Here is a 26,041-nt window from a genome sequence, read left to right on the forward strand (position 1 = left end):
ATATGTATTGAATGATTGAATTTTCCAGTTTGACTTGATATTGATGTTTTCAGATGTTCTTGTCTCTCTCTTAGTCCAGAGAAAGTGCTTCAGGTCGCTTATGAAGTGTTAGAAGGTTTGGAGTTCATGAATGAACACGGCATGGTGCACCGCGCATTGTCTCCCAACAATGTTCTCCTGGATCGTGAGGTATGTGGAAACAAGGAAGTGTATTTAGAACTCATTGGCATGTTGCATGATGTAAAAAAAAAAAAAAAAGAAAGAAAAAAAGAAAAAAAGTTTGGGTTGACCAAGTGCTAAAAACTATTTAATTTAATTTAATTTAATTTAATTTAATTTAATTTAATTTAATTTAATTTAATTTAATTTAATTTAATTTAATTTAATTTAATTTAATTTAATTTAATTTAATTTAATTTAATTTAATTTTTATTTTATTTTATTTTGTTTTTTTGTTTTGTATTTTATTTTATTTTTTATTTTATTTTTGTTTTGTATTTTTTGTTTTGTTTTGTTTTGTATTTTATTTTATTTTATTTTAGTTTAGTTTATTTTATTTTTTATTTTGTTTTGTGCTTTATTTTTATATAATTCTAACCTGTCATTATTGTTGCTCAAAAGTGTAATAGCTGTAGTTTAAGAGCTTTATAAACAAATAGAATTTTTACAAATTCTCACAAACTTAAAACAGTAAACCCAACAAATATTAACAATGTGATGAAGTTTGTCAGAATGATCAGTTTCTTATTGTTACTTTGTCTTGCTTTCAACTCACTGTTTTTCTGGAATGAAATGTTCTTTTACAAACTCAACAGGGTAAAGTGAAGTTGGCCAAATTCGGCCTGTATCATATGACCGACCACGGAGCAGATGTTGACTTCCCTATTGGGTACGTCATTCAGCTATAATGTTTTCCATTTGTTTCCTGCTGTAAGATATTCCTCAAAATGAAACTCCCGTGCTTTGGTGTCTATATAAGGGTACAGATAACATCTCGGCATCATTATAGCGGAGCAGAAAGTCGAGGCGAGCTTTAAATCTTGTGCGCCGTCTCTTTAAGATGCATTGTGGCTCTGAACCGAAGCGCCAGCCTTTCATGGAAAAAAAGATCAATGGGTCACGCTGTGCTCTCGTAATAAAGAAAGATGAACTAACATTAGATGTGCATCATTGTGGCTCATCTTTGTTTTGATCAAAAGCAGATCTTGGATATCAAAGCGGCTTCCTTATGTGGCATCCTAAATAACATATCTGAGTGGCACGACTAGGAGCCCTCATGTTCTCAGAGGGGCTGTCTTATAATATCCGGTTGTGATTTGGGTTTTGTGGGACACATCTTTTGTTATCTGGCATCACAAGGACCACATCTGCACTCTGAGACCTTTCCAGCACCCGTGTTGTCTGTTCCTCTCTGTTTCCGTAGGTATCCATCTTACCTGCCTCCAGAAGTTATTGCTCAAGGCTGTTTCAATTCCAGCGACCCCTCGATCATTGAGGCCCCGCTTCCTTCAGGGCCCAAAACAGACGTTTGGTCTCTCGGGGTGCTTCTGTTTGAACTCTGTGTGGTACGCTCTGAGTTTTCATAGATTCAGCTCAACAAGGACTAAACTGAATTTTACATGACTGCAAATCGGTTTTCCCCAGGATATGAATAATTTACAATGTTACATATATTTTTTATGCTTTATAAATGAAAACCCTTTTCCCCTAAGGTTTTACTTACAGTTTACATATTTATGAATGTGTATCAGACAATGACAGTAAAGTTTATAAATTACTTTTCCCCTAAAATAATCCATTAATTGAAATTTTGTTGATTGCAGAATGTCATGAAAATCCAGTTATGTCTTCTTAGTCCAATTATAAACATTTGACATCAAATTGAAATGTTAACTAGATGATAAAGTTTGTAAACAAACTTTAATGTTGTTTAAAGTCTGTTTTAAAAACACAGATAGATGGATGGATGGATGGATGGATGGATGGATGGATGGATGGATGGATGGATGGATGGATGGATGGATGGATGGATGGATGGATGGATGGATGGATGGATGGATGGATGGATGGGGGTAGAACGATTGCTTACTGCAGAAATATTAACTTCTCATTTTCACTGACTTTTTAACTAACCACAAAGATTCTATAGCATTTACTATTTGATATCATGTGACTTGTGTTGTCCAACAGGGAAGGCAGATTCTGCAGAACATTGATATTAGTGATAGAATGAAATTCATCATCACCTTAGGTGAGTTCATGTTTACATTACACTATTTATGCATTCACATCACATCATTCTGTCCTGAATTTCACCATTAGAATATCTCTGATTTTTTTTGCTTCTTATTGTCTCTACAGGATGCATGGACGACATAATCACTGTTCTTGCTGAGGAACACGGCTGCTTGGATACAGTTAAGGTAAGTTTGCTCGTCTTAATGGATAGACTTTCATCGTTGTACTTTACATTCCATACAAAGATAGATCTCAATTTGACTGTTTTTTTGTTTTTTCTAAACCTTTTACTGCAGGACAGAAAAGTACACAATCAGTGTCACAGTAAGATGTGGTTTATCTCTGTGGTTTCATTTCAAAGGGATTTAAATTTAAAAGGTTTACTTTGAAACCTCTCAGATAAACTCTTCTTAGCTTGACACTGAGCGCACACCAGTCGTATGGCTAATGTTTTCCAAATGTCCTCATAAAACCTCACTTTTCAGTGGAGTTTATAACATGAATGACAGAAAGTGCTGATTTATCAGAGTTTGGCTGGGTTTGATGCTTTACTAATATTCTTGTCTCTGACTTTTCCCAAGGAGCTGCCTGAAAATGTGCAGGCTTTATTGAGGAAATGCCTGACGTTTCTCCCTTCAAAAAGGTAGTCTGTCCACCTCCTTTATAATATCTTTATAGAAAAGAAAAAAAAAACTCTCTCTCATCTTCCAAAGCTTTTTATGCTGTCATATATGCTTATAAATGGAATAAATAATAATAATAATATAATTCTATAATTGTAAATAAAAATAAAATAATTTAATTATATTATATTATTTATTTATTTAATATAATATATTACATTTTTTATATCATATTGGTGCATATAAATGTAATAAATATAAATAATAATATATAAAAATAATATAATCGTAAATAAAAAAGTAAATAATTAATTTAAAACTGTATAACTTTATATATATATATATATATATATATATATAAAGTTATACAGTTTTAAATTAATTTTTTACTATTAATATATACACATCATATTTGTGCATATAAATGGAATAATATAATCTTATAATGGTAAATAAAATATAGTTAGTAGAATTATATTATTATTTAATAATATTATATTATATTATATTATATTATATTATATTATATTATATTATATTATATTATATTATATTATATTATATTATATTATATTATATTATATTATATTATATTATATTATATTATATTATATATTATATTATATTATATTATATTATATTGTTTGTTTATTTATTAATTTAAATTTTTTGGAGTGTAAACATTCTATATTTCACTCAGCCCAAATCAAGTTGTTTGCTTTGGTCTAATTGAAACGTCATGTTACTGGAATTGATTTACTATCTATTAATTATTAATAGATATTTGAATAAACAGAGCAGAGCAAACTTAATTAATGCTTAATTAATAATGATGATTAGTGTCTTCGCTAATTGTTCCTGTCTTTCAGACCCACCCCAGCAGAGCTTCTGGGAGACTCTGTGTTTGAGAGCATTTCCTGTCAGTACACGCCCTACCAGAGTCCTGTGCGTCTGTTTGCCGCCTCCCCGCGCTGTGCCCATTTAGAGCTTCCTGAGGACATTAGTGAACTCTGTAAAGGTTTGGGTCACCAGAACTCACACTAGAGAAAAATGTTGAAAATCATTTTAATGACTATAAAAAGGTTATTGCTAAAAATAAAGTTAACGAGTGTGCTGCTGTGTTGTGTAGATGATGGAGAGAACTACCTGGCAGAGAGAGGCATTGATGAGGTGTATCACCTGTGGTGTCTGGCAGGAGGAGACCTAGAGAAAGAGCTGACCAATCAAGAGATCATCCAGTCAAAACCTCCTGTCTGCACCCTTCCCAAGTACCCACACATCTCTGATCCCCACATAATGCCAGCTTTAGGATCAGTTTTACCATTATTTCAGGGTGCATTATTTCAAGTAGGCATTTTAATTTTATTAATATTGTTGAATATGTTTGCTCTTTAGGTTCATTTTGGAGGATGGCGAGTCTTTTGGTCAAGGCCGGGACAGAAGTTTCCTATTGGATGACACAACTGTGACACTTTCTCTTTATCAGCTCAAAAATGTAAGTGTATTTGCTCGTATGGGCCATCAAATGTAAAATATTAGGGGTGTGACACTTTAAACTGGGTAATCATATTGGTGCATGTAAATGTAATAAATATAAATAATAATATATAAAAATAATATAATCGTAAATAAAAAAGTAAATAATTAATTTAATACTTTATAACTATATATATATATATATATATATATATATATATATATACACACACACACACATCATATTTGTGCATATAAATGGAATAATATAATCTTATAATTGTAAATAAAAAATCTGCCAGCGATTTGATTTCACCCGGCAACTCAGTCTGGAAACCCATACATTCATTTCTACTGCTTCTGTTACAATTTTGCGGGAACCAATCACAGATTGGCTTATCCACCTTGCTCGCTATTGGCGGGTATAACACGATGATGATAGAGAAGCGACGGCAAGCACGACCGTCAATCCAATTCCTTTTAACCTCTCAATGATGCTGAATGGCTTTAGTTTAGCAAACAAATCGCTCGAGTGGGTGTAAATACCACTCACCTTCATGTTTTTTTTTGCACAACCTGCAGAAATCGCTCGATGCCATTGCTGCTTCTGCAAACCGCTGATCAATGCTACAAACCAATAAAAAAACTAAACCTGTCTGGAGTTTTCGCGTCGATCTGCAAAAGTACGTCACCCAGATCGTTGATCTGATTGGTTGAAGGACTATCCAATTGCGTGAATAATGCTCGTTGACCACGCCTCTTGTGCAGTAGAAAATACATAGCAAACTACCCAGACCAATGTTCAATTTTAAATTGAGCTTGGTCTGGTGATAGCCAGACAAGAGACACTTAGCTCACGAGACGAGACACAAGATTGGGTTCATGAGAACAAGATGAGATTTTTGCACAGTATTTTTAAGAAATCCTCAATGACAAAATTCATGACTGGAAAAAGAGTCTGCAGGTGCATTTTGAAATGTTTTAACTAATCATCTTGTAAATTAATGTCATTTCAGTTCTACTTTCTGAGTATGAATTATCATATGTATTGAAAGACAACGATATATTATGAGCTTCCAGAACTTCTGATTGAAGCTGTGTGTGACCTCCTAACTCTTTTCCACAAGTGAAACAGAGAAATAAAAACAGTATAAATAACAAAAATCTTAGTCTTATTAAGTGCAAACCATAAGTGCAACTATAATCAAAGTACTCTCTCAGTATTCAAAGTGAAAACAGAGACCTGAGCTAAGAGGTGGTTACAACTACACAGCCAAGCTTAAGAGAGCTTTGATATTTGGAGACAGGCTATTGAATGCAGCCTAATTTGCAATCCTCAGGGAGCTCACGTTTTAGTTTCGCTTTTGAATTTGCAATCGCGCGTACTCCGTGTATAGGGAACGTATTCTACAAGATAAGACAGTTATCAGACGCTTAGGCGAATCCTCCGCCATGGTCTTGTCAGTCAACTTGCGTTACTCTCATCACGTGATTAGTGAACTGTGATTCCTGCTGCACTATATGCAACTCTGCAGCTCGTGCTGGATGAGCAGAGGAGACGTTTACAATAGTTTACAACTGAAGCGACCATTATCCAGCTGAATTAAATGTTTTTTATTTCTATAAAAAAGCAGTAAAGGATAAATGTAATGGTGGCATATTATATGATAATTTCGCCCTCACGCTTCATCGTGTGTTGATATATATATTTTTATAAGCATGTACAGTACAATTATACATAATATAAATTGTGTATTTTACATTTACAATTATCTTTAACAATAACATGATTAACTTTTTTTAAATGTCTACAAAATCGTCAAAAGTTTTGAAACTAAATTTTTTCATCAGCAGTTTTTTTTTTTTATAGCACACCCCATGTGATTTAACAAATCCAGAAAACATAATGTCTTTTGAAATGCTAAAACACTGCTAATCTCTCATTATAGAGGCTGAAGGATGTTGCAGGAGAGACGTACTATCCGTTATTGGAAGATGAGTAAGAAATCATCTCTTGTTCATTAGCTCTCATTCTGTGTTCAGTATTCTGGTGTGTTTGGCATCAGTCTGTGTCTGTCTGATGGTACAGAAATGTCCCGTGTGTCCCGCAGGCAATCCAGCCTGCCTCAGTCTAACAGCAGTAATGAACTGTCTGCCACCGTCACACTGCCCCTCATTATCCGGGAGAGAGATACCGAGTACCAGCTCACCCGCATTGTCCTCTTCGACAGACTGCTCAAGGTCCTTTATACACACACATACAGTTTCTGAAAATGACCATATAAGAATAGCTGATGAAATCATCTCATGATGGACGTCCACCCACAGGAAAATTGGTTCATAAAGATTCTAAATTATGTGCTTTTTTTATCTAAAAATGCCAAAGGTTGTTTTTTTAGGTTAGTTTTATGATTATGGCTATTAACATTTTCATAAAGACAGCAAAAACAGTAATTTCATGTCATTAATGTTGATTTATCGGTCCTTTTGAAACCTTTTTTGTTGATGGTGATAGCTGAAACTTTTGTGTTGAGTAATAATTCGTAGTAATAGACTTCATCAGCTCGTAAAATGAGCTTTAACACACTGCTATTTCTATAAAATAATTTTATAGTGGAAAAAAAATAAGTGCAGCAAAACTACCACAATGAACAAATGTTTTACTGTTATTTTACAGTTTAAATAATAACAATAATAATAATAACTCATTGTATTTTGCATAAAAATAATCGGAATAATATATTTTTTTATATTTCTTCACTGTAAAACAATGCTGACTTTCATATCAATAAAAGCAATTTCTTTCTTTCTTTCTTTCTTTCTTTCTTTCTTTCTTTCTTTCTTTCTTTCTTTCTTTCTTTCTTTCTTTCTTTCTTTCTTTCTTTCTTTCTTTCTTTCTTTCTTTCTGAAAGTAATGTCACAGTGCATATCTTAAACCTCCTAAAAATAGTCTTTTTTCCTTTTTCTCCTTTGATTTTAGGGTGAAATATGACCCGGGCATGTTCTTGACAGGTCTTATGACATTCCCCTCTGTAATAATGCCATAAATGTTTTGCATTTATTTTTTAGGCGTACCCCTACAAGAAGTACCAGATCTGGAAGGAGGCGAGGATTGATATTCCTCCTCTTCTGAGGGGTCTGGCCTGGGCAGCCTTACTAGGAGTTGAGGTACAAACATAATACTGCGTCGTACACAAAGGAACAGATTGTTCAATTCAATTCACATTTATTTGTATAGCGCTTTTCACAATACATATCGTTTCAAAGCAGCTTTACAGAGAATGCATGTCGACATTACAATTTAAAGAATGAAGTTTTATAAATTTATTAAATTTAGGCAATTAATTTACAATCACTGTTAGCAGTTTAACTGAAGGTAGAAGCAATGAGCTTCTGGAAAAATGAATTACATATTAACAATAATTACATAATTAACAATAACAATTGTCAAGGAATATACTGTAATTGTTCAGCAATAGATGCTTCACAACCTTTTTAATAGGGAACTGCGAGCTGTTTTTATTTATTTATTTTTTTGTGTAGTCAAATCAAACAAGTAAAAAGCATGCCTTGCATTTTTGGTCTTTAATGGACTATCGATTCCTGTGTTTGCATGACGTGTGCAATCAATCAAATGTTGACATAAATTCAATGCACATTTCACTTTTAAGCAATGACCTTTTCCATTGTAATTTTGAACGTGCCTTTTAGTGCAACACTCCTATTTTTATTCCCACATTCAAATCAGTTTACAAACTCCCACAGGGAGATATCCAATCAAAATATGATGGCATCGATAAGGACACGCCCATCCCCACTGATAGACAGGTGAGAATCACATCCATGTGTTTGATAGTCTTTGCACTGATTAGAGTTATTGAAAAACTGAATAATTCATCAGCCTGTTGAATAATTCACTTTGTTTGCGGAGTGCCTGTCTTCACCTTTAAGCCTTGTTAAGATTTGACTATCCACTGCTGAATATTTCAAGCAATCCCGGCGAAAACAGCGCTGACAGAAATCTGAGTTCATTTAAGACTGCAGATTTTATGCATTAGAAGCTTTAGAGATTCGTTCAGCCTTTGTTATATATGTGACACAGATTGAAGTGGACATCCCTCGCTGTCACCAGTACGATGAGCTGTTGTCGTCACCTCAGGGTCACGTCAAGTTTCGGCGGGTACTCAAGGCCTGGGTGGTGTCTCATCCTGACCTGGTCTACTGGCAAGGTGATGGAGCAATTGTTGGGTGGGGTCAGATGCACAGTTTAATCTTTCTACCACTAGATGGCAGCAAAGCCTCACAGTGTTTCATTTGTAACAGTGTAACAGGCATCTTTATGATCTAGTAGCCTAAAGGTTCTTACTATCAGATAAAGATAACAGATCAAATCAAGTTTGTGCGCTGATGTGATTTATTAATATCTGTGTGGGTGAGTCTCACAAAATCTGTCAAGAACATCTCTGGGTCATATTTCACCCCAATGCAAAGAAAAATAATCAGAAATTATATTTTCGTTAGAGAATTTTTTTTTTTTTTTTTTTCATTTATTATCATTACAATTAAGCAAATTTTCTACCCCAAATTCTAATTATGATGATATTTTACTGTTTAAATTATAACTCATTTAATTTTGCATAAAGTAAATTTGGTATATTTATTTTCAGGATGTTATTTTTATTACAATTAAACTAATTTTCTCCTCTAGAATTCTCACTAAAATGTAGGAATTTAATAAGATATTATATTTTCCATTAAAACAATTAAGCTTATTTTAGGACCATTAAGGTGTTTTTCATTATGGCATTTATTATCATTACAATTAAACACATTTTTTACCCAAAATTCCTATTATCATGATATGTAATTCTTCTCATTGGTGATTCTCATTATATTTTCATTACTGTAATACAGTCATGTATGCCTATTTTAATTAAAAAAACACAAATCACAGCAATTTGTTAAAATAAATAAATAATTGCGGCAAAACTGCCGTGATGTAAAAATATTTTACACTTTAAATAATAAATAATTGCAACAATAATTATTTATAATTTTAAATAATAAATAATTGCCATGATGTAAAAATATTTTACACTTTAAATAATAACTCATAATATTTTCCTTAAAGAAAATTATTTTCTTTTTATTTTATTTTATTTTATTTTTTTCTTTTATGGTGAAATATGACCCAGGCATGTTCTGGACAGGTCTTATGAGATTCCCTTGTGTGTGTTGATGACTTTCTCATTCAATGTTTTTGCTTTAGGCTTGGATTCCCTTTGCGCACCATTCCTTTATCTAAATTTCAACAACGAAGGTAAGATTTCTCACTTTACAATGAGGTCCATTAGTCAATGATTTTTGATGTATTAACTATCATTAACTAACAATGAGCAATACTAGAGACACTAATATCAGGACAAATATCATGTTTAAAAAATGTATTTGGCCATAAATCAGTAACACTTTACAGTAAGGTTCCAGCTGTGTGTTAACCTTAGTTTACTACATTAGTTAACACAAACTAACAATGAAACATAATTCAAAAGCATTTATTAATATTAGTTCATGTTAACTAATCTTAACAGATGGAATCTTATTATAAAGTGTTACAGATTTCTGGCCAAATTTTTATTTTTTTAAACATTCTTCCTGATATTAGATGCCTCTAGCTGAGCTAACTCAGTTTTGATTTCATTTTTTCTCCCAGCTCTTGCGTATGCATGCATGTCTGCCTTCATCCCCAAATATCTGTACAATTTCTTCCTGAAGGACAACTCACATGTTATACAAGGTAAGGTGGTCTTTCTGTCCCTCCGTAAAGAATATAGATACAGTACTGTGTTGGGAACATGCAATTTTCAGTACAGGCTAAAAAAAAAAATACCCACATTTTATCAATTTACAACATTTCTGACTTTTGTGTGGCATTTACACGTGCTTGCTTATGATGCAGCTGTTTCGTAAAAATCCTTTAAGTGTGTATGGCTGTTACACTACTACAGTGATTACAGCCATAAACACTTAAAGGATTTCTGTAGTCTGACATTTGGGCATGTTTGTTGTTGAGTTTTGCTAGCTCAGCTGTCAGCACTTCAGCAGCAGAATTGCTTTGTTTTGCTCTCTGACTGATCTTTGAGCGAAGTGTTTGTCCTGCCATGGGTATAACGTGGTAAAAGTGTTTTTGGCTGAAGTACAGACGCCTGAATGCTCTTATTCTTCACTTCTTCAGAATATCTGACCGTCTTCTCGCAGATGATTGCGTTCCATGACCCTGAGCTCAGCAACCACCTCAACGAGATTGGATTCATACCTGATGTAAGTGTCCTCCTGAGATAAATATTTCAAAACAACATGAAATCACCTCAATATCAAATCAAAACTCACCCTATATTTACTTTGTTACATGCTTCATGACATCGGTATTTCACTTTTGTGGCTTTTAGTTCATTCTTGTTAGCTTTCAGTGTCATTTCTAAGCTAGTTTACTTCTAAAAGAAGTGTTTCTATTGGCAGAGCGATAAAGTAATCGTAGTGCTTCTTCGCCACAAAACCAGTATGGGATGAGAAATCGTAGAGCTTTACCACTAAACACATAATGAGAAATCATAGTGCTTTGCCACTAAACCCAAACTCAATGACAAATCGTAGCGCTTCGTCACCACTAAACCCATACTCAATGAGAAATCATAGCTCTTCGCCACTAAACCAATACTCAATGAGAAATCGTAGCGCTTCGTCGCCACTAAACCCATACTCAATGAGAAATCATAGCTCTTCGCCACTAAACCCATAATCAATGAGAAATCATAGCTCTTCGCCACTAAACCCATCCTCAATGAGAAATCATAGCTCATTGCCACTAAACCAATACTCAATGAGAAATCATAGCTCTTCGCCACTAAACCCATACTCAACGAGAAATCGTAGCTCTTTGCCACTAAACCCATACTCAACGAGAAATCATAGCGCTTCGCCACCCATCTTTAATGAGAAATCGTAGAGCTTCACCACTAAACACATACTCAATGAGAAATCATAGCGCTTCGCCACCCATCCTCAATGAGAAATCATAGCACTTTGCCACTAAACCCAAACTCAATGAGAAATCGTAGCGCTTCGTCACCACTAAACCCGTACTCAATGAGAAATCATAGCTCTTCACCACTAAACCCATAATCAATGAGAAATCATAGCTCTTCGCCACTAAACCCATACTCAACGAGAAATCATAGCTCTTCGCCACTAAACCCATACTCAACGAGAAATCGTAGCTCTTCGCCACTAAACCCATACTCAACGAGAAATCATAGCTCTTCGCCACTAAACCCATACTCAACGAGAAATCGTAGCTCTTCGCCACTAAACCCATACTCAACGAGAAATCATAGCTCTTCGCCACTAAACCCATACTCAACGAGAAATCGTAGCTCTTCGCCACTAAACCCATACTCAACGAGAAATCGTAGCTCTTCGCCACTAAACCCATACTCAACGAGAAATCATAGCTCTTCGCCACTAAACCCATACTCAACGAGAAATCATAGCTCTTCGCCACTAAACCCATACTCAACAAGAAATCATAGCTCTTCGCCACTAAACCCATACTCAACGAGAAATCGTAGCTCTTCGCCACAAAACCCATACTCAACGAGAAATCATAGCTCTTCGCCACTAAACCCATACTCAACGAGAAATCATAGCTCTTCGCCACTAAACCCATACTCAATGAGAAATCATAGCGCTTCGCCACTAAACCCATACTCAATGAGAAATCTTAGCTCTTCGCCACTAAACCCATACTCAACGAGAAATCATAGCTCTTCGCCACTAAACCCATACTCAACGAGAAATCATAGCTCTTCGCCACTAAACCCATACTCAACGAGAAATCATAGCTCTTCGCCACTAAACCCATACTCAACGAGAAATCATAGCTCTTCGCCACTAAACCCATACTCAACGAGAAATCGTAGCTCTTCGCCACTAAACCCATACTCAACGAGAAATCGTAGCTCTTCGCCACTAAACCCATACTCAACGAGAAATCATAGCTCTTCGCCACTAAACCCATACTCAACGAGAAATCATAGCTCTTCGCCACTAAACCCATACTCAACGAGAAATCATAGCTCTTCGCCACTAAACCCATACTCAACGAGAAATCGTAGCTCTTCGCCACTAAACCCATACTCAACGAGAAATCGTAGCTCTTCGCCACTAAACCCATACTCAACGAGAAATCGTAGCTCTTCGCCACTAAACCCATACTCAACGAGAAATCGTAGCTCTTCGCCACTAAACCCATACTCAACGAGAAATCGTAGCTCTTCGCCACTAAACCCATACTCAACGAGAAATCATAGCTCTTCGCCACTAAACCCATACTCAACGAGAAATCATAGCTCTTCGCCACTAAACCCATACTCAACGAGAAATCATAGCGCTTCGCCACCCATCTTTAATGAGAAATCGTAGAGCTTCACCACTAAACACATACTCAACGAGAAATCATAGCGCTTCGCCACCCATCCTCAATGAGAAATCATAGCACTTTGCCACTAAACCCAAACTCAATGAGAAATCGTAGCGCTTCGTCACCACTAAACCCGTACTCAATGAGAAATCATAGCTCTTCACCACTAAACCCATAATCAATGAGAAATCATAGCTCTTCGCCACTAAACCCATACTCAACGAGAAATCGTAGCTCTTCGCCACTAAACCCATACTCAACGAGAAATCATAGCTCTTCGCCACTAAACCCATACTCAACGAGAAATCGTAGCTCTTCGCCACTAAACCCATACTCAACGAGAAATCATAGCTCTTCGCCACTAAACCCATACTCTACGAGAAATCATAGCTCTTCGCCACTAAACCCATACTCAACGAGAAATCATAGCTCTTCGCCACTAAACCCATACTCAACGAGAAATCGTAGCTCTTCGCCACTAAACCCATACTCAACGAGAAATCATAGCTCTTCGCCACTAAACCCATACTCAACAAGAAATCATAGCTCTTCGCCACTAAACCCATACTCAACGAGAAATCGTAGCTCTTCGCCACTAAACCCATACTCAACGAGAAATCATAGCTCTTCGCCACTAAACCCATACTCAACGAGAAATCATAGCTCTTCGCCACTAAACCCATACTCAATGAGAAATCATAGCGCTTCGCCACTAAACCCATACTCAATGAGAAATCTTAGCTCTTCGCCACTAAACCCATACTCAACGAGAAATCATAGCTCTTCGCCACTAAACCCATACTCAACGAGAAATCATAGCTCTTCGCCACTAAACCCATACTCAACGAGAAATCATAGCTCTTCGCCACTAAACCCATACTCAACGAGAAATCATAGCTCTTCGCCACTAAACCCATACTCAACGAGAAATCGTAGCTCTTCGCCACTAAACCCATACTCAACGAGAAATCGTAGCTCTTCGCCACTAAACCCATACTCAACGAGAAATCATAGCTCTTCGCCACTAAACCCATACTCAACGAGAAATCATAGCTCTTCGCCACTAAACCCATACTCAACGAGAAATCATAGCTCTTCGCCACTAAACCCATACTCAACGAGAAATCGTAGCTCTTCGCCACTAAACCCATACTCAACGAGAAATCGTAGCTCTTCGCCACTAAACCCATACTCAACGAGAAATCGTAGCTCTTCGCCACTAAACCCATACTCAACGAGAAATCGTAGCTCTTTGCCACTAAACCCATACTCAACAAGAAATCGTAGCTCTTCGCCACTAAACCCATACTCAACGAGAAATCATAGCTCTTCGCCACTAAACCCATACTCAACGAGAAATCACAGCTCTTCGCCACTAAACCCATACTCAACGAGAAATCGTAGCTCTTTGCCACTAAACCCATACTCAACGAGAAATCATAGCGCTTCGCCACCCATCCTCAATGAGAAATCGTAGAGCTTCACCACTAAACACATACTCAAAGAGAAATCATAGCGCTTCGCCACCCATCCTCAATGAGAAATCATGGCACTTAGCCACTAAACCCAAACTTAATGAGAAATCGTAGCGCTTCGTCACCACTAAACCCATACTCAACGAGAAATCATAGCTCTTCGCCACTAAACCCATCCTCAATGAGAAATCATAGCACTTTGCCACTAAACCCAAACTCAATGAGAAATCGTAGCGCTTCGTCACCTCTAAACCCGTACTCAATGAGAAATCATAGCTCTTCGCCACTAAACCCATCCTCAATGAGAAATCATAGCACTTTGCCACTAAACCCAAACTCAATGAGAAATCGTAGCGCTTCGTCACCTCTAAACCCGTACTCAATGAGAAATCATAGCTCTTCGCCACTAAACCCATCCTCAATGAGAAATCATAGCACTTTGCCACTAAACCCAAACTCAATGAGAAATCGTAGCGCTTTGTCACCACTAAACCCGTACTCAATGAGAAATCATAGCACTTTGCCACTAAACCCATCCTCAATGAGAAATCATAGCACTTTGCCACTAAACCCAAACTCAATGAGAAATCGTAGCGCTTCGTCACCACTAAACCCATACTCAATGAGAAATCATAGCTCTTCGCCACTAAACCCATAATCAATGAGAAATCGTAGAGCTTCACCACTAAACCCATACTCAACGAGAAATTGTAGCACCGCACTGCTAAACCCATACTCAATGTGAAATTGTAGCACATAGCAACTAAACTGATACTCAATGAGAAATCATAGCTCTTCGCCACTAAACCCATACTCAATGAGAAATCATAGCTCTTCGCCACTAAACCCATACTCAATGAGAAATCATAGCTCTTCGCCACTAAACCCATACTCAATGAGAAATCATAGCTCTTCGCCACTAAACCCATACTCAATGAGAAATCATAGCGCTTCGCCACTAAACCCATACTCATTGAGAAACCGTAGCGCTTCACCACTAAACCCATACTCAATGAGAAATCATAGCTCTTCGCCACTAAACCCATACTCAATGAGAAATCATAGCTCTTCGCCACTAAACCCATCCTCAATGAGAAATCATAGCGCTTCGCCACTAAACCCATACTCATTGAGAAACCGTAGCGCTTCGCCACTAAACCCATACTCAACGAGAAATTGTAGCACCGCACTGCTAAACCCATACTCAATGTGAAATTGTAGCACATAGCAACTAAACTGATACTCAATGAGAAATCATAGCTCTTCGCCACTAAACCCATACTCAATGAGAAATCATAGCTCTTCGCCACTAAACCCATACTCAATGAGAAATCATAGCTCTTCGCCACTAAACCCATACTCAATGAGAAATCATAGCGCTTCGCCACTAAACCCATACTCATTGAGAAACCGTAGCGCTTCACCACTAAACCCATACTCAATGAGAAATCATAGCTCTTCGCCACTAAACCCATACTCAATGAGAAATCATAGCTCTTCGCCACTAAACCCATCCTCAATGAGAAATCATAGCGCTTCGCCACTAAACCCATACTCATTGAGAAACCGTAGCGCTTCGCCACTAAACCCATACTCAACGAGAAATTGTAGCACCGCACTGCTAAACCCATACTCAATGTGAAATTGTAGCACATAGCAACTAAACCCATACTCAGTGAGAAATCATAGCACTGCACCGCTAAACCCATACTTAACAAGAAATCGTAGCACATCGCAACTAAACCCATACTCAACGAGAAATTGTAGCACCGCACTGCTAAATTCATACTCAACAAGAAATCGTAGCACATCGCAACTAAACACATACTCAACAAGAAATCGTAGCGCTTCGCCACTAAACCCATACTCATTGAGAAACCGTAGCGCTTCGCCACTAAACCCATACTCAACGAGAAATTGTAGCACCGCACTGCTAAACCCATACTCAATGTGAAATTGTAGCACATAGCAACTAAACCCATACTCAGTGAGAAATCATAGCACTGCACCGCTAAACCCATACTTAACAAGAAATCGTAGCACATCGCAACTAAACCCATACTCAACGAGAAATTGTAGCACCGCACTGCTAAATTCATACTCAACAAGAAATCGTAGCACATCGCAACTAAACACATACTCAACAAGAAATCGTAGCGCTTCGCCACTAAACCCATACTCAACAAGAAATTGTAGCGCTTCGCCACTAAACCCATACTCATTGAGAAACCGTAGCGCTTCGCCACTAAACCCATACTCATTGAGAAACCGTAGCGCTTCGCCACTAAACCCATACTCAACGAGAAATTGTAGCACCGCACTGCTAAACCCATACTCAATGTGAAATTGTATCACATAGCAACTAAACCCATACTCAGTGAGAAATCATAGCACTGCACCGCTAAACCCATACTTAACAAGAAATCGTAGCACATCGCAACTAAACCCATACTCAATGAGAAATCATAGCACTGCACCGCTAAACCCATACTTAACAAGAAATCGTAGCACATCGCAACTAAACCCATACTCAACGAGAAATTGTAGCGCTTCGCCACTAAACCCATACTCAACAAGAAATTGTAGCACTTCGCAACTAAACCCATACTCATCGAGAAATCATACGGCTTCGCCACTAAACACATAGTCAATGAGAAATTGTAGCACTTCGCAACTAAACCCATACTCATCGAGAAATCATACGGCTTCGCCACTAAACACATAGTCTATGAGAAATTGTAGCGCTGCACTGCTAAACCTATACTTAACGAGAAATTAGACAGGTCCGCCCCCAAGGCACAACCCCACCATAATCCGTCCCTGGTATGAGCCTTGATTTTACAACAGCAGATCGTCCCCAGAGTAATTGAGTGCATCTATGCATTCCTGTCCTGTCACACATCAGATCTGCTGTGGCTTCTGTCATTGATAGGGCGCTCACACACGCAGCTGACCCTGAGATTTGAGCTCTGGCCAAGTGTTCCACAAGCACGCACGGACCGGAACGTTCTGGAATTCACACACGCCTCCCTCTTTATTTATTAAAATGCCGGGTTGATGTCTCTCTACACTGATAGATAGGTGACCTCCACAGACAAATTCACCCACAGCTCTATGATTGAAGGTCCAAATAAAAGATGAGTTGTGGGAATCAACACTGAACTGGTCTTTGATGCAAGAGGAGTGAACTGGCGTTCTGTTCAGCCTCTGAACAGCTGCTGTTATGGTTCGACAGCAAGAATGAAAAGAAGACTCATGAGAGGATGTAACCACTGCCGAGCTCTGAGAAGACTATTATATACGCTTAACCCTGCCATGATTCCCAATGCATTTGATCTGGAAGTGTTTGTTTTCTTGTCAGCACAATCCCAATGTCACCTTGCGCTCTTATAAAAGGGCCATGCTATAGCATTTTACATTTTTCATTGAAAGAAAATGGGCCGTGTTAACTTGGGCCAGAAAACAACTGCCCAGAATACGCTAACAACCATCTGCTCATGCTCTAGCAACCACCCAGAGCACTATGGTGTGTTATCCATGGGCAAACGCCAGTCATATTGTCTTGAGAAAAGTTTAATCTAGTTTCTTTTTGTCTGTAACCAGATGCTTTCAAACGATGGCCGTTTCTTTCCATAGTTGTCATTTTAATTTTCCCTGTAGTTGGGATAATATTTGATCTTGATTTGACTTATCTTGTTATTATCAAACTGTCTTTGAGGCATGAATGCATCTTGGCTGATGTTAGTTGAGGATTTGGCTAAGTTCAGTATGTCTGCATGAGTGCTATTATATTTGGCAACATAAGGCCTGAAATGCAAAGCAAAGTGACCTAGTTCTGTGTCCTGCTTCATGTTGGCATTCTGATGATGTTGGATAGGCCCATTTTGTTGCCAAAACTAACCTCTATTATTTTGCTTTCCTTTCTAAGCATTCATTAAATTGCTTGGGCGAAATAGCAAACACGTAATTTTGGACCTAATTGGGTAATGTTTGTTGTGATGCAATTGAAGGCGGTCATTTTCTTTAGATCAATGTTAGAAATACAAAAATATTAAGCAGCACAATTGTTTTTAACATGGATCAAATGTTTCTTGAGCAGCAAATGAGCATACTAGAATGGTTTCTAAAGGATCATGTGACACTGAAGACTTATGCTGAAAATTCAGCTTTGCATCACAGGAATAAATTACATTTTAAAATCTATTCAAATAGAAATCAGTTATTTTAAATTGTAATAATATTTCACAACATTACTGTTTTTATTGTATTTTTCATCAAATAAGTACCATCTTAGTGAGCATTAGAGACTTCTTTTCAAAACAATTGCAAATCTTACCAACCCCAAACTTTTGAATGGTAGTGTATATTGTTCTATATTGAGTGTCAGGATGTCATTGGACATCATCCCATCATGCACAGCTCCTTATTGCCTCTTAATTCAACTCCTCCGCGGCAGTGCTGTCATGTTTAGCAGCGGTCAGTCTGTCTCAGTTGGAGATGGAGCTCTTCCCAGCAGGGAGCTGAGCTGGCTAGACCGAAGCCTGTCTCGCGCTCGTCCTCTCATTTCTCTCTAAACCCCTCTGAGGCCGAGCCACCAATCAACTGCTGAAATGGATTATACATCCTACCCAACCGCAACAGAGCAGAACCATGGGAAAAGAGGCAGTGTTGGAACAGGTGCTGGAGGGAGACGGCAGTGAGACGCAGGGATGTTGGTTGTTCATTACACTCCCACACACGTCCTCTCGTTTCACAGTGAGCTGTGAAGCAAAGGCCTGAATTACAAATACAGGTTTCCTCTGATGAATTGAACAATAGCTGAGGTGTTTTATTGGGAATTATAAAAGGGCCCGTGCTGTTTATTCATATTAATCACATTGTTGCTCATGTAAAAATGGCTTTTGTGCACGACTGAACATTCTTTCTTTCTGTTCCTTTCAGCTGTATGCGATCCCCTGGTTCCTTACAATGTTCACACGTAAGTATTAGCGACTCATGTTGAATACAGATCTGAAGCATTAGACAACGTTTAACTATTTTCTAGATTCATAGATGATACCTAATGCACAACCTATTACCAGATAGGACCTTATCATAATTATATGAATAGGACCTTATTATAATAAAGTGTCAGTTTTCCTCCTGAAGTTGACTAGTTCCTTTGTTTTTGCGACCTTAATTTGAAGAGTTTTGAGATGATCCAGATGGTAAAACTATAGAAGGATGTATAACTAATTATGGTGTTTTTTTTTTTTTTTTAAATGATTTGCACTGTAGTAATTCATGGCATTTATTTTGGTTTGAAATATGAAATATGCGTCTATCTTCAAAGACGTAATCAGAACAAGAACTTGCATTTCCAAAACAATAAGCACTGATGGACTAATCCTGCAGTGTTTCATCAAACACGCTGTAATATGCAGTAGCTTGTGGTAAAAATACACATAATAATAGCAACAATAATAATATTCATTATTATTATTAGTCTCTGAAACAGATGGTTTGGATAATTCCTGTTCTGAAATCTCAAGATACACAATCTGGAATTACAAAATACACAATATAGCAGCAACTATGATATATTAATGTTGACCGTATTAATGCACAGCTGTTACAGTGCAAAGGCTGCAAACTACACTTGCAATAAGTCATTTGTTGTCCCATTTCCTTCGCAGATGTGTTCCCCCTGCACAAGATCTTCCACCTGTGGGACACTCTGCTTTTGGGAAACTCCTCTTTCCCCTTTTGCATCGGCGTTGCTATTCTACAGCAGCTGAGAGACCGTCTGCTGGCCAATGGCTTTAACGAATGCATACTGCTCTTCTCAGACCTGCCCGGTAAGAGTCAGTGGTGCACACGCACATGGAAAACATTTTTTCATTACCATATTCTTTTGTAGAACTTGAATTGTTTTCCACTAAAGTCGTGATTTAGTTTCTCATAACTGTCTCTGACCCAACAAGCTGTTGCTTCTGTGCCTTTAAGACTTTATATGTAAATGACAGCTGTTAGGTTTATCTAACCTCTGTATACTAGTTTAGTTCAGACTCTCATTCAAGAGGGCAAGTTGTTTGAATACTGAATATTGATTTGTAAACATGGGCTGTTGTATGCTTATGGCAATTTGTGAATAACTTTTTTACAGTTTAGTTTGTATAAATTTGCATTGTGAATGAACATTTCTGCATTGGTTAGTTAGGAAAATCCAATTTTGACCACTAAAGCCAAGTTTACACTACAGGACTTTAAACGTCGGTAGATCGCTGTGCTGTTCACAGCGTGACTTTCTGTGGAGTCTTTAAGTCGTTGTGGTGTACGTGTCACTATGTAAATGATCTGCAACAGGAGGTTACACACTACACAAGCTGACGACAACTGTCACCCAACGACTTTATTTGAAAATGGATGTTGGGAGGAAATTAGATTAAATTTTGAATTCAGTTTAATTGAAATTGAAAGTTTAAAACATTCTAGCTGACCTCCCAGAGTTAAGGCGTCTGTTATTTTAGAATGTTTCCCTTTATTGTTATGACAGATGTATTGCTTTTCTCACCATGTCATCTGATATTCCAATTCTCAAATATGTGCAAGTGAGTGTTTTGTCAGTTAAAAACCTTGATCCTAATATATAACGTGAATTCATCCATTTGTCCTGAAATACATGTGGCCGGCAAACTGGGAGAACAATAGAGTGAGTGATTGTTATTGCTGCTTCCATAGACATCAGTGTATATTTCATTGGCTGTTGCGTCGCGACACGTGACACCACAGGATATCGAATCTGCCGATAACTCCAGATATTTAGCGTGCTAGATATTTGTCTGACGTCAGCGAGGAGTCGGTGACGCGTCAGCGAGCCTCTTTGAAGCGTCGTTGAGTAGTTCACACATAAAGATTGGCGAGTGCCGATCACATGCTGATTTTCCACTGATTTTCCTGCCGGCGATCTCGTTAACTTGCAAATCGGGCTTAAAATCCTTTAGTGTAAACTTGGCATAAGTGTATGCTGGAATTATGTAGACCAGGTGCATTGTGGGTAAATCTACTTTATACTGTTGAAACGGTGAGTGTACACTCAAGAAAAGGTTCTATATAGAACCTTAAAGTGCTCTATAGGGGCTTTCGCACCAGGTAGTTAAGTATATGTAAACTGTGAGTTTACAAGGCTTTTTAAAAATGGCATGTGCAGGTGTTTCATATGACATGCGTTTGACCAATCAGCAAACACTTAAGTTATGTCGCTGGTCGTTCATATTGTGCTTGGTTCAGCCTCAGACGTCACGCTCACAGACCGTTTGCTGAATGTCTGATGCATATGGAAACTTAACTGGAAACACTTCAGGATTTTTGAAGTCGTCATCTGGATGGTTGAATTTAACAGGATGTCTGGGAGACGTGTGTGTCATGTTCTTTAACGGTCTGCCTGGAAGCAAATGCTGTGACGCCAAACCCCCTCGTAGAAGAAGAAAGTCGTCATGTTTACAACTGTGACAATAAGCGCTTACCAGGATCAACTAAACTCTGGATTTTGAAAGTATGTAAAGTTCACAGCTCCATTGTTGCAGTAAACTTGCACAACATTTTTGAATTAATAGTTTATTATATCTGTTATTATAGGGACATCGACTTTACATTTTCGGAACAAAACAAACTGTTATTGTTTGCTTTACATGGGTCAGTCAAATGTCCTATTGGGTGGTCCCTGGCCAATGAAAGCTGCAATACAGTCCAGACCTTCTGCCATCAGTTTGAAGGTCTGGCTATGCACAACTAGGTTAGACCCTACTCCGAGCTAATTTAGTTCCCCCAAAAGGTGTTTCCATAACTAAAATCGTTCCCAGTTCCTGTGGTGCGAACACGCCAAAAAGTGTGCACTTCCACTAGTAGTTATAAGAACTATGAAAACGTTCCTACGGTGCGAAAGCCCCTTATCAGGCGCTTCATATAGAACCTTTTAGGGGTTCCCATTATGGGAATAATGTTAACATAACGTTACAATAATGTTAAAATAACATTAAAATAACATTAGGGTAACGTTAAAATAATGTTAGAATAACGTTAGGGGAACATTAGAATAATGTTAAAATAACGTTAGAATAATTTTAAAATAACGTTAAAATAACATTAGAATAATGTTAAATTAACTAACATTAGAATAATGTTAGAAAATTGTTAAAATAACATTAGAATAATGTTAGAATAACGTTCAAATAACATTAGAATAATGTTAAAATAACGTTCAAATAACATTAGAATAATGTTAAATTAACGTTAGAATAATGTTAGAAAATTGTTAAAATAACGTTAAAATAATGTTAGATTAACGTTAAGGGAACGTTAAAATTATGATAGAATAATGTTAGAATAATGTTTTATTCATTTAGATTTATTTAATTCATTTTATTTTAATTTGATTTTTTTATTTTGATTAAATGTTATGAATTAAACAGCTCTTAACATACTTAAAACACTAGAAACAATTGTAATAACCTGTTAAAGGAAAATTCTGTCATTAATTACTCACCCCCATGTCATTCCAAACCCGTAAGACTTTCATTCATCTTTAAAACACAAATGAAGATTTTTTTGATGAAATCCGAGAGATTTCTCTTCCATTGACAGTCCATGCAATAATAAATATATAATAAATATATAATAATATATATTTTATAATAATAATTTATACATAATAAACAGATTTAATTTAGGCTTTTATTCACATATAAACATTGATCAGTGAACATAAGCAGAAGGTCGACAGAAACTGCTTCAAGCACAAGAGCAAACCTCTTCCAGAAGTTCAAATGCGCTGCATTACACGAGAATGAACCTCATTGGTTTTTGCTGAAGTTCAAACATGATGCGTAACACATGAGAAAGTGGCGAAGTGGTAGTTGTGTAGCTGACTATATAGGGACAGGTAGCTCTCAGATTTCATCAAAAATATCTTAATTAATGTTCGAAGATGAACGAAAGTCTTACAGGTGTGGAACGACATGAGGGTAATTAATGACTTAATTTTCATTTTTGTGTGAACTAACCCTTTAAACATGAATTATGTGCAATCATTAAGACATTTCTCCTTATATAGAAACTTTTTTGAATAAAAGTTCTTTAAAATTGAGTTAACACCCTAGAGTTCTATATAGAGCCCCATTTAACCTTTCTAAGACTGTAGTGCAATAAGGATGCTAATAAATGCATGTGTGAGTTTCTGCAGTTGCTGTGGAGCCAAATTTGGAAACAGCAAAGTAATGCACACTTATTTGTTTAAACACACCTCTGTCAAACAGTGTGCTTTATTCCTTGTAAGCTTCCCGATGCCGGGGCTCAGTTGGGACTTGTTTGCGATGAGCTCAGGATAAGTTATGTGGCTTATGCCATTCTTTCCCCGTGGTATGTTGGAGGAGGCAGCTGGCACCGGTGTGGCCTGACAAGTGGCGTTCCGGTCAGGACAGCTCCGTGTGTTTCCTCTGGCATCTGCCTGCCACGATTCCCCGAGGTTGCTGTCAACGCGGAGTGTGTGCCGTGGCTGAAGTGATGGACGATGATTGAGTCTAATGTGAGGGAATTAGCTAGGAGCGTTCAGCGCTGCAGGAATGCTGATGGTGTGTACACTCAGCCACAATACAGGGATTACTTCCCAAAATAATGTGGAAAATACCCTGTTACCATGGCAGTTGAAAGCAGGAGAATTCTTAAAACTCGTCGTGGTGTCTCTCAGGACAAAACACACAGGTGTAAACAAGGCTTAGGTCAACAAGGGTTAGCTTGTTTCGTATTGAGGTGCGTGAGTGTGTCTGTGGGTGTGCGTGTAAAATCAGGGTAAAAAAAGCAAGAAAGAGGCATTTAAATGTCTTGTTCTTATTTAAATGGAAATGGAAATGCATGCTGGTCATACTACCAGCCAGGCGCATTGAGATGAAAACATCAAAAATTTTCAGAATGACGCAAGTGCACTGCAGGTCATGTGACAAGAACCAACCGTTCAGCTTCAGGATTTCCGTAACAAAACATCGAAAGCTCAGCCGAACAGCAGGTACAGGGTGGTTTTTATATCTCAACTCTATAAATATATCTAGTACTAAACCTTATGCAAGGGCTAGAAATCAGTTTATCCTTTGCTGAAACTTCCTCGCCGTTTTGGAGAGCACAGTTCATGGTTGCATAACGTGCATAACGACAGACGCCACAGGAGCGCAAACGCTTTGGAAAGAAGGAGAAAGCGAACGGCCCCTAATGCAGTTAAAAATGTTATTTTTAGGTTTGACATTAGCTTTTGGACCAACCATTCCTTTAAAGGTGCAATTAGTACTTTTTTCCACTTTACACGCTTTACACATAAACAAATGTGACATTTTTAAAAACTTGTGCACTCACATGAGATGAAGACTCACCTGGTCCAGTGTTTTAAAATATTGAAATAAAGCTGAACTAAAAGAAAATGTGAAAAAAATATGGAAACATATATGTATATATAAGTTAATTAAAATTGTTGCGTTGACAACTAATTGAAAGTACCAAAATTACCAAAACTGAAATAAAAATATAAATTAAAGCTAAACAGAAACATTTAAAAAAATAAAAAACCAATAAAAAACAAAAAAAGCGCAAAAAAATCTAAAATTCAAATAAAAAAATCTATAAAAATAATAAATAAAATAAATATAATAATATTTACATATTATTAATATTTATATTATTATATTATATTTATAATATTACATATAATAATATGTAATATATATAATATTACAATCTAATTAAAAATTCAAAATATTAATCAATACTATAATAGAATACACATAATACTAAAATGACCAGTACAAAAGCTTGTTTGCAAGGTAATTGCAACGTCTCACAATTCTGACATTTTCTCGCAATTGCGAGTTTAGATCTTGCAATTCTGAGAAAAAAAGTCAGAATTGTGAGATAAAAAGTTGCAAATATTTAATAAAATATAAATATACTTTTTTATTTTTTATTCAGTGGCAGAAACAAGCTTCCATAGGCCAGCTTCTTCTAGTATTTGACCAAGTTTATAAACTAAAACACCTCGACCTTTGACATGTTGGAATGCCTGTTTGTTAGGCCGTTCTTCTAGTGGAGACCACAAGGAATATAATACTGTCATATTAGCTGTTTCAGAAGACATATATGAGACATAAACACTACTTATTGCACCTTGAAAGCTGAAGTGTTTGGCACTAGTGGCACCAAATGGAATTGCAAAAGTAATTACTTCTAACTCATAGTACAGTCTAAATTCGTTTTTTGCCACTTCCAGAGACTAGGGTTGTCACAGAAGACAAGTATGATTTGGTGGGAAGCATTATTTGGTTATATCTGTCAGGTGGTAGGGGTGTTTTTATGTGAGGCATTCCAAACCAACTTTGAAAAAGGCAAAAGAAAAGCAAAATTCTGATCAAATCAACTTCAACATCAGCAAAACCATTGCACCAGCAATCACAGAGAAATCTGTTATAGATATGGCAACGATGTTCAACAGCAGCCTGTGAGACACACCATTACTCTGTCCTGTCAGGAGACAAATATCCAGCTGGAAGCAAAGCACAAATCACATTTTGACAAAAAGAGCATCTGACTACAAGTGGCTAATAAGCATCTGTCACTGACAAGTCTGAAAATAGCTTCAGAGATTTTACAGGACAGTCTTCCATCAGATACTTCTGAATACTTGACTTCACCAGAGAAATGCTAGGGATGCACCATGGCTTCAGGCTGCAAGA

The 26,041-nt window shown here is 37.0% G+C and overlaps 1 protein-coding gene across 1 annotated transcript in view; it reads left to right on the forward strand.

Moving 5' to 3' along the window:
- tbck (TBC1 domain containing kinase) overlaps positions 1 to 26,041 on the forward strand; it is a 65,878-nt gene that overhangs the window by 7,337 nt on the left and 32,500 nt on the right. The window contains exons 4-22 of the mRNA XM_067403705.1: positions 75 to 189; positions 816 to 889; positions 1,424 to 1,565; positions 2,191 to 2,251; positions 2,362 to 2,423; positions 2,820 to 2,881; positions 3,731 to 3,879; positions 3,991 to 4,129; positions 4,257 to 4,356; positions 6,287 to 6,336; positions 6,449 to 6,578; positions 7,407 to 7,505; positions 8,103 to 8,165; positions 8,440 to 8,566; positions 9,607 to 9,657; positions 10,051 to 10,134; positions 10,573 to 10,658; positions 19,233 to 19,269; positions 19,967 to 20,128. Coding sequence (XP_067259806.1) covers positions 75 to 189; positions 816 to 889; positions 1,424 to 1,565; positions 2,191 to 2,251; positions 2,362 to 2,423; positions 2,820 to 2,881; positions 3,731 to 3,879; positions 3,991 to 4,129; positions 4,257 to 4,356; positions 6,287 to 6,336; positions 6,449 to 6,578; positions 7,407 to 7,505; positions 8,103 to 8,165; positions 8,440 to 8,566; positions 9,607 to 9,657; positions 10,051 to 10,134; positions 10,573 to 10,658; positions 19,233 to 19,269; positions 19,967 to 20,128 — 1,793 coding nt within the window. The remainder of the gene's footprint in view (positions 1 to 74; positions 190 to 815; positions 890 to 1,423; positions 1,566 to 2,190; positions 2,252 to 2,361; positions 2,424 to 2,819; positions 2,882 to 3,730; positions 3,880 to 3,990; positions 4,130 to 4,256; positions 4,357 to 6,286; positions 6,337 to 6,448; positions 6,579 to 7,406; positions 7,506 to 8,102; positions 8,166 to 8,439; positions 8,567 to 9,606; positions 9,658 to 10,050; positions 10,135 to 10,572; positions 10,659 to 19,232; positions 19,270 to 19,966; positions 20,129 to 26,041) is intronic.

This window comes from Chanodichthys erythropterus, chromosome 12 (genome assembly GCF_024489055.1).
Source record: "Chanodichthys erythropterus isolate Z2021 chromosome 12, ASM2448905v1, whole genome shotgun sequence".
Taxonomy (NCBI): Eukaryota; Metazoa; Chordata; class Actinopteri; order Cypriniformes; family Xenocyprididae; genus Chanodichthys; species Chanodichthys erythropterus.